Source organism: Gigantopelta aegis, chromosome 9, assembly GCF_016097555.1.
Source record: "Gigantopelta aegis isolate Gae_Host chromosome 9, Gae_host_genome, whole genome shotgun sequence".
NCBI lineage: Eukaryota > Metazoa > Mollusca > Gastropoda > Neomphalida > Peltospiridae > Gigantopelta > Gigantopelta aegis.
In genome coordinates this window covers 58,524,297-58,542,745 of record NC_054707.1, presented here as the reverse complement: position 1 = coordinate 58,542,745, position 18,449 = coordinate 58,524,297, and the positions used below count along the sequence as shown (strand labels likewise).

At 38.8% G+C, this 18,449-nt stretch overlaps 1 protein-coding gene across 1 annotated transcript in view; it reads left to right on the top strand.

The window, feature by feature from the left end:
• LOC121382223 (MOB kinase activator 3C-like) overlaps positions 1 to 18,099 on the top strand; it is a 30,412-nt gene extending 12,313 nt beyond the window's left edge. The window contains exons 3-7 of the mRNA XM_041511750.1: positions 436 to 529; positions 1,283 to 1,416; positions 1,762 to 1,877; positions 10,544 to 10,630; positions 11,334 to 18,099. Coding sequence (XP_041367684.1) covers positions 436 to 529; positions 1,283 to 1,416; positions 1,762 to 1,877; positions 10,544 to 10,630; positions 11,334 to 11,363 — 461 coding nt within the window. The 3' untranslated portion in view covers positions 11,364 to 18,099. The remainder of the gene's footprint in view (positions 1 to 435; positions 530 to 1,282; positions 1,417 to 1,761; positions 1,878 to 10,543; positions 10,631 to 11,333) is intronic.
• The last annotated feature ends 350 nt before the right edge of the window (positions 18,100 to 18,449 follow it).

Genomic DNA, 18,449 nt, shown 5'->3' with positions numbered 1-18,449 from the left:
GTCAAGCAGCCTTGTGCTTGAAACATGTATGGGGTACCTGTAAAAAAAAGTACTCGAATTTTGTGCCGAACTAGGGTAGTCATAGACACTACCCATTATCTCAGAAATGGGCAGCTTGATCCCCAATTTTTTCTGATTCCCTTTAAGTGTGAGGGGTGGTAGTATTTATATCTGTGGTGTTTTTGTCGATTGATACGCTGCAGGTAGGAGTTTTAGCCACATAATTTGATGACTGGCTATTTTGTGTAAAAAATATTTTGTAATTACATGTATGACACTTGTTCTATGACATCTAAAGTCACGTAAGTCACAGTAACTCATTGAGTTCTTATTCCACAAACTGCACAGCATATGCTCTATGTTCTTTGAAAAGGTCACTTAGACACCTACTTGTATTTCATGACCTTTAATAGATTTTCTTTTCTTTATTTTCAGTTGTGGACTTCTTCAACCGAATCAATCTGTTGTATGGCACAATATGTGAACACTGCACAGAACAAACATGTCCGACAATGTCCGGAGGTCCAAAGTAAGTATTGTTAGATATACATCATTATTAATTTGGTTCTTTAAAGAAAAAGTAGGCCTGTAGATAATGATAAATAAATGCCTAAGATTTTAGTCATTTCTTTGTTCAGAATTTTAATTTGTCAGGTATATTCTGCAATGTTTTAAATTAAATATATTAATTACTAAAGTAATTGTCTTGGGTTTTTTGGTGTATATTTACAGGGCTAGCTCTTGGCAAGTAGAAAATGTTGCCAAATTATCTGTTAAAGCTTCAAAAATGGCAGAAATCTAGTTATTTTCTAACAAAATACTAATTATTACAAAACATTATTTCTCCAAATTGAAATAAAATTTGCCAATTGTTTTAACATTTGCAATTGGTGAATTTGGCGAGTGATTTAGTTTGTTTGAATAACAAAAAAATATCTAACATTGAGAGAGAGAAAATCTTATTACTTGTTCACAAAGACCATATAACATTGCACAATATGCTATTTTCATTGGTTCCTCTACTGTCATTTGAGGCACAAAAACTAATCTAATCTTTTTTTGTGTTTTGTCTGGCTGAACTCTGCCCCATATGCACCTTAATTAAATTTAGGGATGATAATAAAAACTTTAACTAAAACCAGATGTTCTTATTCCAAGTTGAATAATAATTATTATTCATTAATATATTTTGAGGCAAAAAAAAATTTGATTTAGATTTATAGCAAAGGATATAAAGGATTTGTAAAACATCCTAAAATCGTGCTGTGTTTTGTTTTCTCAGATATGAATATCACTGGTGTGATCATGTGCGTTACAAGAAACCCACTGCTTTACCAGCCCCACAGTACATTGCCTTGCTCATGGAGTGGATCGAGGGACAGATTAACGACGAGACAGTTTTCCCAGTCAAACAGGGTCAGATATTAATTTAATCCTAATCTCTTGTATGTAACGTCAGTCACAGCTTTCTTGGGGTGGGAGTGGGTTGTTACATTGCTTTCTTGAGGCTGGGGAGTTGTTGGGAAGTTTGGGGGTGTAATCTTTCAAATAACTTTTTTTCTTCTCTTTTTTTTTTTTTCACAACTAACTAAATGTTACAGAATATTTTATATCAGCCATATTTTATTACCTCTCTAACAACATAAAATAAACAATGGGTATTTCTTCCTCTATGATATAATAAATGTATGTCACTGTTGAGTGATTATAATGGAAGTACATTTTCGTTAAATTGTTATGTATTTTAATATCAATTTTCAGGTGTTCCATTTCCCAAAAATTACTTCAGTGTAGTGAAGAAGATCTTGACTCGATTGTTCCGTGTATTTGTTCATGTTTATATTCACCATTTTGACAAGTTGCTGGCAATTGGTGCAGTAAGTAGTCTTGTCTTGTAAATTCACTTCACAATATCAAAACTTGACTATGGTTAAATCACTTTCATCACAATATGGTAACTGAAATGAAAAGTATTTCAGTATTTCTGTTTAAATATTTGTGTAAAGCCTGCTTGTGTCTAACACATGTTACTAAATGTATTTACTATGCTTAAACACCTATGTTTAAGAAAAACAGTCTTTGTAAATCCGACTCTAAACCACATTAAGAAAAAGTCATTACAGACTGAGTAATGTTTAGACCTAGTCCATTAACAATGCTCTGTTTAATACGTGACACAAAATGAATGAAAACCAGTGTAGGGAATTGGATGACATTTCGTGATTGATTATTAGTTATCACCAACTGACTGATGATGAAGTAAACCATTAAATGTAATTGGGCTTTGGGGAACATAAATTTAATTGATACCTCTATTGGCAAAACCCATGCTTTCCATTTTTAAATTACCATAATAATGCATTTAAAAATTTGTTTTTTTTAAAAACAAAACTTAAAGGGACATTCCTGAGTTTGCTGCATTGTAAGATGTTTTCAACTAATAAAATATTTCTACGATTAAACTTGCATATTAAATATATTTTCTTGTTTAGAATATCAGTGTCTGTATATTCAATGTGTTTCTTGTCGCCGTAATATTTGTAACTGGATTTTGTCTTCAAATAATTTCATATGTATGGAAGAAATTTTTTTGTGCAAATAAAATGAAATTTAACCTAGTACAAATATTAGAACGATCAGAAACACGTTTAATATACAGCCACTAATATTTTTATGCAGTAAAATATATTTAATATGTAATTGCAATCGTTAAAAAATCTCTCTTAGTCGATAACATCTTAAAAATTGCAGCAAATCGAGAAGAAAGCAATATATTCAAATAAACAGTGAATGACCAGGAACATTTTGTTTTCAAAAAAAAGAAAGAAGTGTTTTATTTAACAACGCACTAAACACATTTTATTTACGGTTATATGGCGTCAGACATATGGTTAAGGACCACACAGATTGTTTTAGAGGAAACCCGCTGTCGCCACATAGGCTACTCTTTTACGACAGGCAGCAAGGGATCTTTTATTTGCACTTCCCACAGGCAGGATAGCACAAACCATGGCCTTTGTTGAACCAGTTATGGATCACTGGTCAGTGCAAGTGGGTTACACCTACCCATTGAGCCTTGCGTAGCACTCACTCAGGGTTTGGAGTCGGTATCTGGATTAAAAATTCCATGCCTCGACTGGGATCCGAACCCAGTACCTACCAGCCTGTAGACCGATGGCCTGCCACGACGCCACCGAGGCCGGTATTTTGTTTTCAAAATCTTGATTAGCAATATTTCTAGTCGATTGAAAATTGATTAGTTTAATGTTTAAAATTGTGTAGCAATCTCTAAAACTTTTGCAGTGAATAGCAACGCGATACTGAACAAAATACTCCCTGAATGAACATATCATCAGCATTTCTGGCATTAATTTCTTTTTAGCAAACATTTCATGATCTGCAATAACAAATTTTGATCTTTTATATGCACTCTCCCATGGACAGGATATCACATTAGTCTTATTCAACTTACCGTACTAGCACAACAACAATGCTATACGACCCTGAGTTATAACCTCCACTGCAGAATTATCTCCCCTTGCCGGATGTATAACTTACACTCGCGCATGGGTAGACCGTATATCCTCGTTTTTGATTCTGCAGTCCTCCATTGCAGTCGTGTTCGAGTTCTGTAGTAAATCTTTTTGGTCAAATTGGCAATTTGTTTATTAATTTGTAATTTTGTTTTACTCTGTCATACGAGGTCTTTTGGGTGATTTACACAGGGGGTTAATGTCTGACACGGCTTCCTCGGGCTCCAACCGGTTGGTTGTGTGTGCCGAGGGGGGGTTGTCTGAAACGACTGCCCCAGTTTGATCAGCATTTGTTATGTCGGGCATGTCGTTCTTGTTGTTTTGAACGCCAGTGTCATATCTGTGTAAATTGGTCCCCCGCCAAGTAGGGGAAGGCTAAGAAGCTGTCAAAAGACGCCGAGCGTAAGAGGATGATTAGACATGAATGGGACGGGCGGAGCACAGTGGCAACCTCTGGGGTCGTGCTCCATACCGATTTGCCGTCGGTCGGCAAGTCGGTGTCCAGTTCAAAGAGCTCGCAGACAAGTGGTAGGCGCAAGGGCGCCACCTCGTCTGTTCGCCATCTTCATGGTGATACCAGTAAACCCGAAGCGCCGCTTGGCGCGGAGGGGGCGCTGTTGCTCCTTGCTTCGGCTAAAGCAGCGAAGGTTTCTTCCAGGTCGGGCTCCGTTCCACCTGGGCATTTGCTTTTGCCTCCGTCGGTGGAGGCGGCGCCCGTTATGGTTGTAACGGGGGCGTCAGTCGGAGGGAGTGCAGTTGTGGCAGGAACGACTGTGTCTCTCAGTTCCGACTCCCATCTTGCTGATGGGGGCAGGGTTATCGGTCCTTCTGTGGAGGGGTCGATTAGATCTAGAATGAAGTCTGCTTCGCGGCGCCGTTCGTCTCACCAGACTTCTGGTGGAGGGTTGGTCGTTGCGTCCGAGGGCACTGTTTCGGCCAACGTGTCTTTCGGTGATCACAACGTTGTCTCGGACACGGAGCCAGGTGGCGTTGTTTCGGGTGCGACGCCAGTGGGCGTTCCTTCTGTTGTTGGGGCGCCTGTACAGCGTCATCAACTTTTAGATCGTTCGCATGTGGCTACGTCAACTGGGTTGGCTAATCCACACGTGGTACGTTGGGTTCAGAATTCGGCGCAGGATTCGTACGTGTACGAATTTCCTGACGGTCCGGTTCAACCGACACTACCAGTCCCATTGTCTGCTTCAGCTGGGATCAGGGAAACTGCAGCTTTCTTGGGTGCGCCTGTGTCTACACCGATGGTCAATCCGGACCTGTCAGATCGGGGTAGAGGTTCCAGGCATTATCCCTCGACTGCGTGGGCGGAACCTTCCGTTCAGTGTCCGATGGTTTCGGGTCGCCCTCAGGGGTGGACTTGGGGGGACTATGTTTCTCTTTTTGAGAATTTCATGGCCTGGCTAGGGGAATCGCCTATACCAGTCCCTCCACCGCCGGGGTTTCCAGCGAGACCGGGGTTGGACCAGTTCGTGGATTCAGCCGGTCCGCATCGTCCCGCCCATGCAGTTTCGTTTCCGTTACGGTCAGCGCATTACGCATCGTTTGAGAACATTTCTTCTTCGGAAGAGGATTTTTCCCCTGAATCAGTGTGTGGTTTGGGGGAAGGGTCGGCACCAGGTTCGGTGCTCGATGAGATTCCCATTTTTGCCGATGGTATGCCAGACGGCGATTATGATTACCAGGCGGTTCTTGGTTTTGTACGGGAACAGGTCCGACTGGTGTGTGCGGATGCAATTCCATCGAAGGAGGCTGTTCAGTCTTACAAGGGTGTTTCTTTTGGAAACCGGCCTTTAGCGATGGACGCTCAGCGGCAGGATTTCGGCACATGAATCTCTTGCGGAGATTGATGCTTTGATTGCGGGTAGCGATCGTATTTTGGGGGCGGTAGTGGAAGAGTTTCCGGCAGCGTTGGCTACCGGGAAACTGTTGTCTGCGGCGAAGGTTTTGTCCACGTCTTCGTATAAGACATCGGGAGCTTCCTTCCTTTCACATCCAGCGGTTGTTTCCGCTAGGGTGAAGGCAGACTGCCACCCATCTCCTAATGTCAGTGTGCCACTCACGGATTTAGAGACTTTGGAGAGGTTATCTAAACTTCTTTTTTTCAAGTCAATAACCATTTAGGTACGTTCCTATTTGGGTTAGATAAAGCAGTCACGGGTCTTCCGCCGATGGCTAAGGGTTGTTTGTTGGCGGCTTCTAAAGCCTCTCATCACATCGCTTAGCTTGCTGGGCATGTTTTGCCAACAGTCTACTTCTGTGTCGGGATCACTACCTGGCGGGACTGAGAGCGACGGGTGTGGTTAAAACCTACTTTCGTAGTCGCTCAGTAAGGGACCAATTTTAACTTGGTCATGAACCAATAAGCGGCGAAATTCGTCCCTGCTGCTCAGTCCCGAATTGCTCGTAAGCGCCAGGCGGCATCTACTTTTAAGCCTCCACCTGTTAAGAAATCGACTTTTCTTATTAGATCCCTGTGGTGTCTGATTCGGGCGTGCAGTCGGGTAATGCCTGTGGTGCATCGAAACAGGGACGTTTTCGTGGGAAGCCGGCACGTTTTCGTGGTTCCGCTCGGGGCAAGGCGCCCAGGGGTGGGAAGCAGCCGGGATGAGGGTGCGTGGACAATCGACATCTGCTTACGGAGGTTCCATTAGCAGATCTTCCTGTGGGTGGCAGGTTGCGCCATTTTGTTCAAAGTTGGCGCGAACTGCCAGATCTGGACCCATGGGTTTTGTCGGTTGTCCGCAATGGATACAAAATTCCGTTTTCATCACCCCCTCCACTGACGTCCTCCCCGTGTCTGTCTCTCTCTCTCTCTCTCTCTCTCCCCCCCCCCCCCCCCCCTCCCGGTTACCTGTGGTACCGTCTGTCGACAAACGAGTACTGGTGGAGAAGATGGTTGTCGAGTTTCTCGACAAGAAACCTATCCAGGAGGTAGATTTGGCACTCCGGGATTTTATTCCCATCTGTTCTTCGCCCAGAAGAAGAATGGCGAGTGGCGACCAATTCTAAACCTGAAGCCGCTGAATTCTTACGTCATTATTCCATCTATGAAGATGGAGACGGTTCAGTCGGTTCCCGCTTTGCTTCAGGTGGGGGAATGGGCAGCGTCCATCGATTTGAAGGACGCTTACCTGCATGTTCCAATCCATCGGGATTTTTGGAAGTACTTGCGGTTCCTCTACAACGGCAGAGCTTACGAGTTTCAAGTTCTGCCGTTCGGATTGGCCACAAGCCCTCACGTCTTTACTCGGGTAGTAAAGGCAGTGGTGGGGCATGTACATCTGTTGGGTATACGGATGCACAATTACCTGGACAATTGGTTAATTCCGGCGGCGTCACAGACGGCATGTCTCGTGGACATGGAGTTCATGATTGACATGATTCTCCGATTGGGGTTTATTCCCAATTGGGTCAAGTCGGAATTAGTGCCAATGCAGGTTTTCACTTATCTCGGGGTGGTTTTCAACCTTGTGGAGATGTCCGTTCTTCCGACGGATTCGCGACTTCACAATTTCATGACGTTGGCGCAGTGTCTTCTGGTGGAGCAAAGTGCGTCAGTGCGCACGCTCCATGTGTTGATAGGCCATCTCAAATCGCTGGCGGCGCTGAATGTGCGGTTCAGACGGTTCAAGAGACCGCTTCAATGGCATTTGTCCCGAGTGTGGGATGGTCTCAGCTGGGATTTGGTGGTACCATTGGGGCCTTGGTTCATTCTTCCGATCCAAGAGTGTCTAGTGGACAAGTGTATGTCCCAGGTTGTTCCTTTACACCCACTTTCTCCAGAGTTGGTCCTGTTTACCGATGCTTCCCTCGAGGGGTTCGGTGCACACCTTTTGGATCAACATCTGTCAGGGGTGTGGACTCCTTCAGAGAGGAGTCGTCACATCAACCTGTTGGAGATGGAAGCGGTGCGTCGCGCTTGTCTCCATTTCAGGACTGTTATTCGACATTGTCGAATTTTGTTGAGGTCGGACAACACGTCGGTTGTTGCGTACCTCAATCGGTGGGGAGGCACCAAATCCCTGTCATTGAGTCTTGCGGCTTTGGAGATTCTGGAATGGTGCGACGATTGGGGAGTGGTGTTATCAGCCAAACACATTCCTTCGTCTGTGAACGTCTTGGCGGACGCTTTGAGTCGTCGTTCCCCGGTTCAGACGGAGTGGATGTTGCACCGGACAGTGGCTTATCGAGTTCTTCAGTTGTGGGGGAGTCCTCAACTCGATATGTTTGCCACTCGCCTGAACAGTCAGTTGCCAGTGTTTGTATCGCCGGTACTAGACTCACTGGCACTGGAGTACGATGCATTGAGCATGGACTGGATGGGACTGGATTTTTACACCTTTCCCCCTCCAGTTCTGTTTGGCACGGTTCTGGCAACCTTGTGTCACGCTCGTAGCGCTGAGTTGGGCAGCTCACGCCTGGTTTCCTCCGCTCCTGTCACTTTTAGTGCAGGAGCCGGTGCGGTTGCCGTCGATACCCGATCTGCTCATTCAGAGACTGCGTCGGACAGAGTGGCATCCGAAGCCGGAGGTTTTCCGACTTCATTCGTGGCTTTTCTAAACGGGTTGCTGAGCTCGTCTCCTCTTCGAAGTGCCAGTCTACGGAGAGGGTCTACCAGTGTCACTGGCGCGCTTGAGTTCTTTGGGCGACTGAGAGGGACGTGGATCCATTGTCGCCTACTGTTAATGACTTAGCAGCTAGCTGAGTACTTTCTGGCTCTTGTCCAAGAAAGACAGCTGAAGGTTCAAACAGTGAGAAGTCACCGGTTGTCCATTTTCACTACTCTGAGGCAGTGTGGACGTCGAGATTTCTCAACGAATCTTGTGTTGCATGACTTGCTTAAGTCGTTGCAAAACACGGTTGAGAAGCCTTCCATTTTGCCTAAATGGAATGTTTTTCTGGTTCTGCATGCACTCAAAGGCAAGCCCTACGAGTCTTTGAAATTCGCCAGTCTTCGTCATTTGACGTGGAAAACTTAGTTTCTGGTCTCACTAGCGGCTTGCCGTCGTATTAGTGAGATTCATGCTTTTTTTGCATGATTTGGTGGATTACAATACGGACGGGTCAGTTACATTACGTACTGATCCTGTTTTCGTGGCTAAGAACCAGGTGCCAGGGGAAGAGTTTCCTCCGGCCATCATTCAGTGTTTATCTCGTACGCTTTCTGCGGATAATTCTGATAGACTTCTTTGTCCGGTGCAGGCTTTGAAATTCTATTTGGAGCATACTAGAAATCTCCGGCAAAACACTAAGAGACTGTTTATCTCTTTCACGTGCCAACTAGGAGACATTATGAAGAATGCTTTGTCGAGATGGATTGCTGCAACCATCAAACTGGCATATGAGAAGGCGGGTGATCATGTTCTGCAGAATTTCTCCGTTCGACCTCATGAGATTCGGGCGATTTCTGCTTCCCTTAATTCCATGATTCTTTGGACATTTTCAATGTCATGAGTGCGGGGTTTTGGAAAGGTCGACACACGTTTGACCGGTTTTATTTCCGTGATATGGCTGTTGGTCCGGATGGAACTCGGCGGATTCAATCAGTCATTGCAGGGCAGCAAGTCGTTTCGGTGTGCAGGGCCACAAGTAGGGGGCGACCCTTATTTCGATTGGTCGCTAGCGGCAGTCTTTCTGGGAGATAGTTCTCCACCTCCTGTTTGGAGAGTGGGGGGTGGATGGTTGACTATCTGGGGCAGTCGAGTGTCTTTTACCATTACTTGGTGTGCGGGTTTCCTCGCCTTGTTAACTTGGTTTACTTTTAATTGGGGTTGTAGTTCTGCAATTTAAAAGTCACTTTGACATTTTATACCTCGTATGATGTGGGTTGCTTTTTCACTGTATCATTACTTGAGACGAACACTACTGGTTGAATGGGTAAGTCCTCCTTGTTTTCTTACCTCCTCCCTTTAGTGTTAAATTCTCGTGCTTTAACGGTGTTATATCACGTCTGTTATAGCATTGTTGTTGCGCTAGTACAGTAAGTTAAATAAGACTATTAGAAAATTTGTTTCTAATTTTCATTATTATTCATACTTACCTAGTACTACCACAACAACCGTTACCTCCCACTCTCCCAGAGGGAGGTTTTTTTTTTATTCAGTCATTCCGGACTTTGAATCGATAACGAGGATATACGGTCTACCCATGCGCGGGTGTAGGTTATACATCCGGCAAGGGGAGATAATTCTGCAGTGGAGGTTATAACTCAGGGTCGTATAGCATTGTTGTTGTGCTAGTACTAGGTAAGTATGAATAATAATGAAAATTAGAAACACATTTTCTAAAACACAGCCTTTGATATACCAAGGGTGATACCTAGCCCAGTCGTAAAACGCTCGCCTGATGCACTGTCGGTTTAGGATTGATCCCCGTCGGTGAGCCCACTGGCTATTTCTCACTCTAGCCAGTGCACCACGACTGGTATACCAACGGCTGTGGTATGTTCTGTCCTGTCTCTGGGATAGTGCATATGAAAGATCCCTTGCTACTAATGGAAAAATGTAGCAGGTTTCCTCTCTAAAACTATATGTTTGACATCCAATAGCTGATGATTACTAAATCAATGTGCTCTAGTGGTGTCGTTACACAAAACAAACTTTGTTTGATATACCAGTTGTGGGACACTGGTTAGTTGGGGGGGGGGGGGGGGACCCAATCAATCTTATGACCCAAGTACCTCAGGTGAGCACTCTACCCACTGAGCTATATCTCGCCCCATATGTACTTATGATAGAAAAAGAAGTCACATTTAAAAAACCAACAAAAAACTGGTATACCCATAGTAATTAATGATTCACTAGACTGATATATATTCTTCTCACCTCAAGTATCGACCACCATTTGCTGAGATTGTTTTGTGAGTATTTAATATCTTTATCATTATATAAGGCTTGTTGACTGAACTGTTTTAGTAATGCATTTTATTAAGATTACGTGGTTGTTTTCTGGGTTTATTTTTGTTTAATGTTTGTTTCATTATTTGTTTCCCCCAGGAGGCTCATGTAAACACGTGCTATAAACATTTCTACTACTTCGTGTCAGAGTACCATCTTGTTGACAAGAAGGAGCTGGAGCCTTTAGTAAGTATTGTACTTTATTACTCATGTGGTTAAGAATAACTGGAATTATAAATATTTAACACATTGTACTCATTACAAAGAGGCAATTAACACAGATTGGTATATAAAGCTAAATTTGATATATGTTGATGAATTTGCTAAATTTACACATTTCTTACTTATTACTTTTATTGCCATTTAACATGTATTTATTTGTGACACAAATTTCGATGTACCTACTATAAATAATACACGGTCAAGTACTCGCCATCTTAGCATGGTTTTGGTGGGGGGGGGGGGGGGGGGGGGGGGGGGGGTTTCTCTCATTTTATTTATTGTTCACAAAAAACTCTATTTTCTCCAGAAATCCTGTGTTGCAGAAATTCAAAATACAATAATGAAACATGTTCCATACTTACTACTTTGTTATTCACTTTATTTTTATTGGAATCAAATTAAATTGTCGTCATAATACCTAAAAACATTTAAATTGAAATTAACAATTAGTATTTTCTAGCTTTACTAAAATTAATCCTGCCGATAACCAAACAATGCTTAACTGATGAACTACAAATGGCATGACATGCGTTGGCGTCCAGTCCTGTGCCCACATTAAACAAGACGGACAAAGTGCCAAGTGAGCTATAACAACAATCACATCAGTGGAATCTTTTGAGAGTAAAACAAAATGAGGTTTAACCATTTTTATTGTTCTGTTTTTCAGAGGGATATGACTGACCGAATATGTCACTAACGTGAGCCTGTAGTATGTTTTGGAAAGAGAACTGTGTGCAGGCTGTCAGCATACATCAATGTACACGACTGGGTGTACTCTCAGTCATCAAGGGAGACAACTCTACTGGATCTGAAGACTTATTTGGAGACAACTCCACTGGATCTGAAGACTTATTTTAGTTTGTTTCAGTAATATTCTCTGACCCATCATTGAAGTATTCAGGTGAACAGGTGTCTACTTAAAATTTTGTGCCTGTTCTCATACTGGAGATGTGTCTTACTGTCTTATATGTTTTCATCATAATTATATGTTGCAAGAATAATTGTAACTTTTTGTATGGGGGGGGGGGGGAGACTGTTTTCAGTTTTGTGTATAAACAATTCAACAGCACATCTTTTCGTATACTTGTTTTTAGATATCTGGCAGTGTATAACTTGTACAGATGTCTAATATAACTAAAACATGTTAAAGAATTATATAGACATAACAAGTCATGAAATCATAATAGATTTGTGGGGATGTTTCTTGTATAATTAAATTCATGGGGGACAATACTCATTGCATGTAAAAACAATTCTTGTTTTTAAAAACTATTTTAATTTTTTGTTTGTTCTTGTGGTGGGGATTGGGAAAATCGTAAAACAGATGGTCTAACTTAACACTTTTGTGCGACAGTAAAATCTTCTTGATGTTTAGTTTTGACATTCATTTAAGCTTTTTGTCCCCCAATTTAATACAAGATTGTTATAATGACATATTTATTATAACAAACAATATTTTACAAAATAATTGGGGAACATTAAAAAAAGCAAGCAACCAGATATGTATATATAGGTATGCAATGTTTTCGTGGTCTTGATAAAATGCAAAGGAGCATTCAATGGAATATTGTTTTATTTTGTTTTGGAGATTAACAAAAGATTGTAAAGACTTCTCGAATAATTATTTCTGGGTTTTTTTTAACAGACATTGAACGAGCAGTTTCTCTTGTTTTATTATGTTTGAACAAAACGCTGTAGTCCAACTTGAAGTTTGCAGGTGTCTCATTATTTCAATATAGGGCCAAAACCCTGAATTCTCGCAAGTGCTAAAAATAATATCAGTCCGCTTCTGTTTGAAAATATTCTTTGGTGTATTTGTAGTTTCTGTCTTGGTGGGGAATTGGAAAGAAGAAAAATCAAAATTAAAAAGATTCTTGCTCATATGTACCTATTTATTTATGTATATAATTGCACAATATATAACAAAAGCACACATCGTAAATTGCAGTGCAATTGTTATTATATAGGCGTTATGATTATATAATATAGTTCTTAGAAACAAATTTAGCTGATTAGGTTTATGGTAAAAATAATAATTATAAAATTGGTTTTTGGTTTGTTTGGTATTGTTGTCTAAGTGGAACAATTGATGTATAGATGTGCTGGGATTATCATTATATATTGAAACTATCGTGATCAAGTGCCAAATTAAATACATTCGTATGTAGGAAACTATAATTGTAATAATTTTATACTGTATTAGTATAATAGCAAGACGATGAAGGTATGTGATTTACATGCATTTGAAGCACTTCACTACAATGCTGCAGAATTATTGTTGTTTGTTTAGACAAGGCACTTCTATTATCACTCTGCTCCTATCATTTCTTATTGCTGTCTCCAAAACTTTTGTTGGAAAAAATAAATGTTCATAAATTGATTGAATTAACATTATGTTCTACACAAATATGTTAGTACTTGCTGTTATGCAGTTTGATTTGTTGGTTGAATTTTAGTTTTCTTTGCCATGAAATGTCCCTACACTTGACAGTATCTTCTCCAAAACTGACTTAAGTAAAATTCTTGGTGGTTTTCTTCATTCATTGAACATGAACTTGACTGATTATAGCAAAGAATCCACTGGAGAAAAAAAAACCGTGCATTAATGGGATAGAAATCTATGATGTTGATTTAACTGGCATTGAACAGTCTGCAGTTGAAACTTTTATTCCTTTAAATATCTGCATAAATACAAATATGCATTTACTAATCTTAAGTTCAGTCCAAAATTGCATTTTCTTCTGAAATATGGCTTTATTAAATGAAAACAACAAACAAACAAAAAAAATCCTTATATTTGCCTATGTTAGAACATTTTGTTTTTATAAAAGTCTCCATGGTAACCAGTACCCATCTTTTTGTTAAGTTCGTGTTTTTGCACATAAACTGCACATTTATTATTATGAACTGTTGATCTAGTCCCTAATACTTGATATTATAAACACTGGCCTTTTGTTTGCAGATGTAAGGCTCAAAACTGAAATATTTTCATTTCTAACTGTAAATATAAATTACCATATTTGACAAGTATTACAAATCGTACAAGGGTTGGAAAAATAGAAATATGCAAATAGCTATTTTTAACAAATAGTTAGAATTAGATTAATGTCATATGCTTTTGTCGATTAATCTAATTAGTAATTAAGCCAGTCTCCTGAATTAGAAGCTTGAGAACTTTGAGGATACATAGAAAAGGCTAAATGAGTTCTTCATAAGAAATCTTTTATATTATAGCATGTTTGTTTTCAGTCCTACATCACTTGCAAAAGTTCAAAAGAAATGACTTGAAATATAAATTACTATTTCAGAAATTAGTACAGTATTTTATTTGTTACAACTTGCATCGATGAATAAAATAAGACATTTCCAACTAAACAAGTAGTGAAGTTGATGCAAACACTACTACCAATATATTCCATGAATGTAAGACCTGTAAAAAAACACAAAAATATTGTGCATTACCCAACCCATACACACGCGCGCGCGCACACACACACACACACACACACACACACACATATATATACACTAGTCGGTGTGCAGTGTCATACTGTGTGGTTATTTCAATCATATATCAAATCTATATATATGTATGTATATAGTCTGTATGCAGTGTCATACTGTGTGGTTATTTCAATCAGCTGATTGGAGATCATGAATGCTAGAAAGATATGTTTCCAACAATGTGGGGAAATGGAAGATATCAGATGGGTATCTCTCCGATCGCTGTGTAATAAATCATTCTAGCTGCCAGTATATTCATGCACAGTGTATCGATGCTGTTTGTATTTTGTGGTTGAACTAGGAATCCAGTATCCTCATTTGCATTTGTATTGTACGTCATCACTCCAACTTGGATCACCTTTCATTGACATGGAATTTTTCCCACGGTCATTTCTGGTGTTGAGCATTCATTGTTTACACTTTTCTAACTGATGCTTGCCTTCCACGTACGCATTGCTACACATGATTTTATGCACTAAAATATGTGCATTTTTATGCAGACATTTTCACTAGTGGTTTTAGCACTTTCCACAACAAAGTTTTATAGAACAGAAAATTACTTCCTTACTTTTCTATAACTTTCCAACAAATTAGTAGATCATCAATTCAGTTTCAAGATGACTAAGTTGAAATGTGGGCATACAGGGAACTGTACATTCTTCTTACCTAGGACATGATGGTGTGGGGGGGGTAAACTGCTCATCACTCAAATTGTTTCCTCTTTTTGGCACTGAAGGTACCAGTTACTTGAAAGGTATTATGTATAATATTATCTACTGTATTGATAAAATTAGAAATGTGTCGCACTTGGAAATGTGTTTGTGGAAAGTGGGCCTCACAGTATAATTATGCAAAATAACTTTAATTTGATTGGATGTAAATATTTGTATGATGCTAGTGGGAGTTTCTCTTGACATAATCTTCTATGTTTGCTTAATGATATAATTGATGCTTTTGTATGTAAGTTTTAACTAAAAATTTATTTGACAAATTTGTTGTAAAATAAGATATACTGGTCAGAGTTTTGTTTTGAGACTTCAGTTTTAAAAATATTTTATCATTTGTATTTCATTGGTGATTGTCAAGTATTTGTTAGTGTTGCATATTGACAGACAATTGCCATTGTAAGAAAACTTTATATTGGTTTATACTTTTGATTTTTGTTTCAAATTAATTAAAATTTCAAGTTCAGTATACTAACAGAATACACTATACTCAGCCTTTGCTGTATTTTGACAGGATACTGTAGAATGCAGGTCAAAATTTGCTGTATTGGCAGAATGGTGTAGAATGCAGGTCAAACATTGCTGTATTTTGGTAGGATGCAGGTCAACCTTTGGTGTGTTTTGGCAGGATACACTATATACTGCAGGTCATTCTTTGCTATGTTTTAACAGTATGTCAACCTTTTCTCTGTATTGGCAGGATACTGTAGATTGCAACTCCATATTTGTTGTGTAGAGGTAGACCTGCAAGTCCCATTTTTTGTGTTTAGTGGCAGGATACCGTAGACTGTATGTCAACCTTTGCTTTGTATTGCAAGGATACTGTAGACTGTCAATGTTTGCCGTGTATTTGCAGAATACTATCGACAGCAAGTCCATATTTACTGTGTATTGGCAGGATATTTATTGTAATGTACAAGTCTGCCTTTGCTATGTATTGGCAGGATACTGTACACTGCAAGTCCATCTTTGCTGCAGTAGGCCTATATGATAGGCTACAAGTCATATAGTTGAGAGATATATATATATCAGGATACTTATCTGTAATTGACTGCATTTAAAGTAGACTTGTTTGGTTGAAGCCTGTGTTGATGTTTTATAACAAATAGGCTGAATATTTTGCTTTTGCTTTTGCTTTAGTTGTATCTGTTCTTTTAGAATGTGTATCATTGACACTAAAACTAGTTAAAACATTGTTTAAATTCTATAAAACAACCAGCCCTTGTGTCTCATTTATAATTTGAACCATGTATGTTTAAAGTAACATTATCAAAGTTGTATCAGGGTAAATAATTATACACACATTAAGTAATTTTGTTCATATATTTTTTATTTTTTATTTGAGGATACATTTTTATATATAATCTTTCAATAAAAGTAGCACTAAGATGAACCTTAATAATTATATTTTATTCACGGTTTTGGGGATAATTGAGGGAGGTGGTAAGTTGTGCGTTTTTTAAATATATATATTATTTGTTGTTTTGTGGGGGGGGTTTTAGATCATGGTTTAAGATAGCATCATAACATACAGATAACTGAATGACTTCTATAAATTATTTTTAGCGTTTTGATGTCATTACAGCTGAATTACCATAACCACCAAGTTGGAACTGTTTTGTTTAACAAACATCGTTTTCAAATATTTTTGATATGCAGTAAATAATTTTAACCTGAAAGAAGCAAATCTGAGCCATGGTCAAGGTTGGGGTTTTTTTTTATTGATTTTTGCTTTCAGCTGTGCTGTAACAATATTATATGTCTTAAGACTTTATTATTAGATACCATTTATGATGCAGTTTGTTGGTTGCTGATATTTGTTATGGAAGATTAACTTGCAGTATTTATTTTGGGGGGTTTTTGTCAAATATTTTGCCTTTGTTGTATAATATGTTTTAATATAGTAAATTGAGCTTCCTTTAAGGGAATATGATACATATAAAGTGTTTAGCCAGTTATTTATGGAAGGAAGTAAGACTTTTTTCTAAAAAAAAATTCAGCAACCCAATCCTGCATTTTGTGCATATTACAGATATGTATATATTTAGAGAGCATAATGCCACTTCGCTTGTCATATGGTTACTATGTATGTCATTTCATTTCATACACATTGCATTTATGTATTTTGTGTGTATCCTTTTCATTTGGAATTCAAAAGAAGTAGTCATTGGTTATATTGACTAAATTAATGCATTCATACTGCATGTGGGTAATTCATAAACATTTTCATAGCAATAAATTTTCATTGTAAGAAATCAAGACTTGTACTTTTATTCAGCTATAAAAGCAGTTAAAGATTTTTGTTTTAATCCAGCTGAAAATGTTAATGTTAGTAACTTTATGTCAAGATTGTGTTATGATACTCAAAAGTCTATAGGCAGCTAGCATTTTCAGAGGTGTCAGGATAAACTGATTATGAGTTGGACACAATCAAGAGATGGATATCTTAGAAGCTGTATTTCTGGGGGTTTGCACTATGATGGGGATTAAAGATTAAATATATTATTACGGTTAGCAGTAGAATATCTGTGAATTGTCATTCATTCCAAGTGACTACAGTCTTTTAACTTAACACTAGAAGTTCTGAAAAACAATTATTTCAGTATCCTAATAGGATCACATCTAAGAACACTAAATAAATATTTTGATTAAAATTTGAATTTGTTTTAAAGATATTTGTACAGATATAGCTCCTTTTGTTTTGTTTAAAACTTAATCTGTATCCCTAATTTAAATCAGGGAATACAAATGTATCTTTTGATCATAATATCAATGTCCGACTCAAAATCACATATGATTCCTGGCATACATCTCCAGAGCAAGGAATATAATGGGAACTTACCGGTAACTGAAATGAAGACTTCTTGTGTACCATTATGCTGTTGTCTTCATTATCTGTTTAAATACTTTCGTATGTATTTGTACATCATATACAATGTACTAAATTAATGCAAATTGTGTGTGGGTGGGGGGGGGGGGGGGGGTTTCTTTTAGGCTTAATAACATTTGTGAAAAATGCTTCATATATTTCTGGCAGTCACATTTAAAAATTGTTTAAGTTTGCACCATATTTCAACAAATGAAATGCTGATTTAAACAAATATATATATATATACATACATATATATATATATATATATATATATATATATATATATACATACATATATATATATATATATATATATATATTGACAAAATGATGAGGAATTCCAGCTATGCTTTAATGCCCAAAGGTATAAAAGACATAAGCTGTGATCTAAAACACCAAGGCTGTCCAAGTCGCAATCAGTTTACTCTGTATGTCCACAAATTGATAAGACAAAACCTGATCTGGATATAGTGAAAACCAAATGGTGGATTAATAAAATGTTATTTGGGGGGGGGGGGGGGGGGGGGGATTTTCTTCTTTTTTTCCTTGTCCCTCACATTTCCAGTACTTAGCATTGTATTTAATAACCAAGCATAGACATGATACAGTTTCATGGCAAAAATAATGAGTATTTGTGGAATGACAGTAAATAATTTGGAGGAAGGGGTTGATTGAAGCATGG